Below are 5,111 nucleotides of genomic sequence, written 5' to 3' on the forward strand. Positions count from 1 at the left end.
ATGGGATGGGAGATGCAGACTAAAGAGACCACCCACCACACACACTGACTTTAACTAATGGGATATTTCTATTGGTTGAAGCACTTGGTCAGAACATTCAGTGATACTTGTGTTGCTGCGACTGGTCTTTGTCTGCCTATTTTTCCTTGTGACTAAATCATTCCCACTGTCACTGTGGCTTCACACAGTGACAACCTCTGCCATCTGTGCAGCCACAACCAGACTTGATGCACAGATCATCTCAAAGCTATAATCTCATCACAGCAGGTTTAATATTTCATCACCTAGAGATACATTGACTAAATTACTTTTACTGACATAAATAATCCACAACATAATCCACTCTGGGAAGGACAGGTGTACATTAAGCCCAGAAAGAAGGATCAGCCGTAGGACACAAAACAAGCAAACTGAGTGGAAAATATACAATAATAATAATTTAAAACTGTCACATTAAAACAGTTTCTGAGTTTAAATAAACAGAAATGATCAAGTAATTAATATAAAATAAAATAATTTTATGCCTTAATATCAGAGGTACACAACCTCGACCCTCGTATTTTTTTCAGACATGTTTTAACTCAACTAGTAATAAAATAATACATTTAATTTAATGTTATTTAAGTCTTTCAAGATAGAAAAATAACAATTAATCTAATTGTTAAATAATATTTACAAAAACAAGCCCTTCATCTAGCTTGGACAGAAGTAGATCTTGTTGTCATGACGATGGACCTACCCAGATCCAGCAGCCAGAACTTGCAGTTTTCACAGAAAACCCTGCTAAATCCATAGTGCAAAATGGGGTTAGAGAAACTAAGGATCCAATTCCATGAGCCATGTCAGTCAGGTTAAATTCCTCTGGAATTCTGGACTATCCCTTCACATCCTCTCCTCAGCTAGAGACACCAGACCAAGATTACTGAATACTGACTTCTGTTGCTGAAACTCCAGTTTAAAAAAGGTGTGAAAAGTTCTTCCTTATGGAAGGACAGGATCAAGTCAAATGCATCTCTCTCTGTTTCCTCCTTGTATCTCCCTCCCGCCCCCCTCCCTCCCTCTCTCTCTTTCTCTCTGTCTCTCTCTTTCCCCTCCCTCTCTCCTCCCTCCCAGTGAGTGGGCCGCTGTGAGGATATTGGGCAAGCCTCCGCTGTGCCTCAGCCGTTCCAAAGGGACGTCTTAAGTCATGCAGAACATAAATGCTGTAATACGCTTTTTTTTTTCCTGTAGAGGCACCTACTCAGTTTGTGTGGGCTGGAGGAGAACTAAAGGCGTTAGACTGCAGCTTAGAACACATAAAGACAGAGTTATACAACAGAAAACTGCAAACTATAAATATTCAGTTAAAAAGATAAGAAAATCAAAGAGTTTGGAATTCAGTACCAAAGAGCAAAACATATTAAATAAATGATTTAGTGCAAACATTTTTATTTATTTCATTTTGAGTTATTTGCTCAAACAGGAGCAGCTGTGCAACACAGGAGCACAAGGAAAACTCTGTCTAACTGCCTCTTTAAGTATGTGTGTGTGTGTGTGTGTGTGTCTGTCTTTAAACACACTCCTTCCTGTAACAACCCGCACCCTGATGCAAACACACACACACACACCAGCCTGTGTTTACTCTGCTCCCTGTAGATTCTATCTATTTAAACTGTCATTAAATGAGAATCTCAGCACTTTGGGAATTAAGTTTTGTAACTGCACAAAACAGTTTAATTTAAAGGGATGTAAAGGATGACACAGGGACCGTCTGCTGGTTCAAGTGAACCAGCTATAACCAGCACTGAGCACAAACTATACGCTTAACATCATTTGGTTTAATTACACACAATTAGTTTTTGGAGTTATTTAGGAAATGAGGACTGCTGTTGTTGCAGTTTATTCACTTTTAGAAACTGTTAAAAAATGGGGTATGAAAATAAAATATAAACACAACGTAAGTCCAAAAAGAAATAAAACATTGCACATCTTTGGATCCTTAAAAGCCGTTATCTTCCTTTGACTCTACTCTGTTCTTTCACGCACAGACATCAGCACCAGGGAAACCTTCAATTATCACACAGCAGGACAACACTCTGATCCTCGGAACTGACACACTTCCACAACTCTGGACAAAGTGCCTTCATGGTTAGTCATTAAACACAAAAAGCCTAACAAAAATCCAGAAATGCTATTAATTGCTCCTTAGCAACACATTTTTTTTCTTTTCATTTTTTTTACCACATTGACTGTGGTAGTGAAAGACAGATTTTAATCTGTTTCTTTCAACAGACAGAAACAAACAGCAACAGAGGACCGAGGCATATGAAGGAACAACAAAGAAAAAAAAGACAGTATCCTCTGTGAGCGGACGGAGACGACACATAGTAAAGGGTTAAAAACACGCTAGGGTAAGAATGTCACCGCTCCTTGTTGTACCCCAGTCCTGACCCAGTCCTTGATAATTACTGTTTTAAAGCTGTATTTCTAGAATTATGGTCTGCAACCTCAAGAGAAAGGAGGATTTTAAAAAAGGACAATTAAGTGTTTCAATTAAAAAATGTAGTTGAAACTACATAAAGTCAAATAAAGTGGGAGATAAATGTTTGTTTTAGAAACACTGGTTCAACAACAACCCAACATTTATGAACAGGAACTTGTGCTCTGGATTTGAAGTCACTGTATGGAGTTAATGCTGACTGTTTCACTGGTGGTTTTAATAAACAAGCCAGCGAGGTCACACAGCCCAATTTAACAATCAGATAATTAATCGTTGTTTTTGCAAACACAGCTAAAGCTGCGTCATAAAAAACTATTGGAACCACATGAGTGACTCCTTCTGGTGAGGCAGTGTGTGAATGAAACAGACGCAGAGACCGTGCAGTAGACGGACGTGAGACCGCATGTGTCGGACTGAATGAAGATCTGTGACGATGAGACAGATTCGTGGATGTTACCACGCACAGAATTTAAAGGTTAAATTCAATTTGAGATAATTAAAAGAGCGCTGCGCTTCAAGTGAACTTGTTACAGTCGCATAGCAACACCTAAAAATACACATGTGTTTTTCTGGGCAGATGACTAATGAGGAAAGGTTCCACAGGTCACTAATGCTATGTTTGCAAACACATTCTCTTCTCTCTTTACATCCACATCATCAGCTTCTATGATACAGTAACATAAAAAGACTGAACAGCCCACTGGTAACTTTCTGTACATTTAACAAACAGACAAACTGACTTTTAGTTGCACTGCAGCTGAAGAAGAAGAAGTAAACAGGAAACATACCTTTGTGGTTGAAGAGACCCTCCATCTCCATGGAGGACCTGGAGTGAGCGATGCAGAGCATGGAGCAGGGGACGATGCCCTCCTGAGCTGGAGAGCGATCTGTGGTCCGCACCAGGCACCAGTCGGGCTTATCGTGGAGTCGCTCCAGGACCTCCACGGTCTGACCTCTGCGCACCGTCAGCTCCCCACTGCTGCTGCCATTACTGGCCACAAAGTCGTGGATTACCACAGTCAACTCACAGCCACCGGACAGCTGCAATAGAAGGAGGACAGAAGAGGAGGGTGAGAAAACTCCTTCATGATACATACCTTACAGTACGTAAGGCTTCACAGAAAAAGATGAAGTTCATATCATTTCAAGAGAATGTTGGAATGTTTCTCGTCTTGTTGATAACTCTGATCACACACAGACATTCCCAGATAGCTGAAGCAGAACAAAAGATGGACTGAACTGAACTCTTTTGATTAAAAAGTTATTATTAATTGTCTTTTTGTGTTTGTTTGCTCCCTGTATTGCATTCATGAGGAAATAACACAATGTCGCGTCTTATGAGGAATGTTCAGACGGTTAGTTTAAGCTCAGAAAAGTGTTTTATGTGAAATATTTTTTGATTAAAATATTGTAGAAAAAAAATCAGCATCACACATTGGTCATTGTCTGACCCTGACTCTATAGGAACCCACACAACATCCTGTTTCAACTGGTAGGACTGGTAGTCTGGCAGTATTATGCAGTAGGATGAGCAGATGATGCTCTGACAGTGGTGACTCAGAACAGCTGAAAAAAAAAACATTTCTCTGACAATATGACTCCGACTCTCTGAGGTGGAATTAGTCATGTTCTCAGCTGTTTCCATTACTGTCATAAACCTGGTCTTTAACAGAAAACCACAGAACGGCTGCAATAATATCTCTAACAAACACTTAAAAAAACAACTGAACATTGATACCAATGGTACGTGTACTTAGAAAACTTTTTTTTTTACCAGTCAGTGGCTAAAATTGTCAACATGTGTGAATCAATGCAATCATCAAAGCCTCATTAACAGTTACATTTAGTATCTGGTTAAATTATTCAAACATACCCGCTGGTAGTGTGGTAAAGCGAGAGAGCTGAGGAGCTGGGAAATAGGATTTGAACTCCTGTCCTCCAGCCTCTCCATCATTCTCCACTCCCTCATTGTAAGACAGGAAAAGGTTCCAAAAGAGCAAAAAAAAAAAAAAAACAACCTCGATCTTCACTAAGAAAAGTTGTCTAGATAAAAAAGCGTCTTCTTATTGTTCTCTCCGTGAGCCCAAAATACAGATTAATTAAAACAAGTCAAGAAGCCGTGGCCATCCACAGTCAACACCCGGCAGCCAACAGCGCTCCTCTGTGGCTGATTACAACCAGTCTATTGAATCTCAAATGATTCCCTGTTGGGCGTCTCTCCTCGGTCTGCAGCAGTTAATCCATTCTTCCCTATAAACAACTATTGCTGAAATTAAGCTGACTACTGTTATCTGCCACCTAGAACAAGGCTCTGGAGAATTAGACCGTCTCAACTGCATGAAGCAAATTGGAGGACGGCCGTGCCGCTGTGATGACTTTAAAGTGCGCTGTCCTGTCTGGCACAGAGACGAGCATCCTCTGTGAGGAGAGCGTGGGAGGCTGGAGCTGCTGACACACACGTCCAGCAAAGGCACACAGACACACACAGGAACTCAGGAGCACACTCGCGGTGACACAAACACACCACTGTCGCTGGCTCCTGAATGAGGGTCCTCACACACAGATAGAGGGGGGCATTGAAAATGTGAGGATGAAAGGCAACATTTGCATTTGCACGTGTTCCCCGCTTTAT

The 5,111-nt window shown here is 40.8% G+C and overlaps 1 protein-coding gene across 2 annotated transcripts in view; it reads right to left on the minus strand.

Annotated features, from left to right (window-relative positions):
• triob (trio Rho guanine nucleotide exchange factor b) overlaps positions 1-5,111 on the minus strand; it is an 86,403-nt gene that overhangs the window by 16,623 nt on the left and 64,669 nt on the right. For both annotated transcript variants that reach the window (XM_008323918.3, XM_025061781.1), the window contains exon 37: positions 3,268-3,520. In XM_008323918.3, the coding sequence (XP_008322140.1) occupies positions 3,268-3,520 (253 nt within the window). The remainder of the gene's footprint in view (positions 1-3,267; positions 3,521-5,111) is intronic.

This window comes from Cynoglossus semilaevis, chromosome 13, assembly GCF_000523025.1.
Source record: "Cynoglossus semilaevis isolate Cse_v1.0 chromosome 13, Cse_v1.0, whole genome shotgun sequence".
Classification (NCBI taxonomy): domain Eukaryota; kingdom Metazoa; phylum Chordata; class Actinopteri; order Pleuronectiformes; family Cynoglossidae; genus Cynoglossus; species Cynoglossus semilaevis.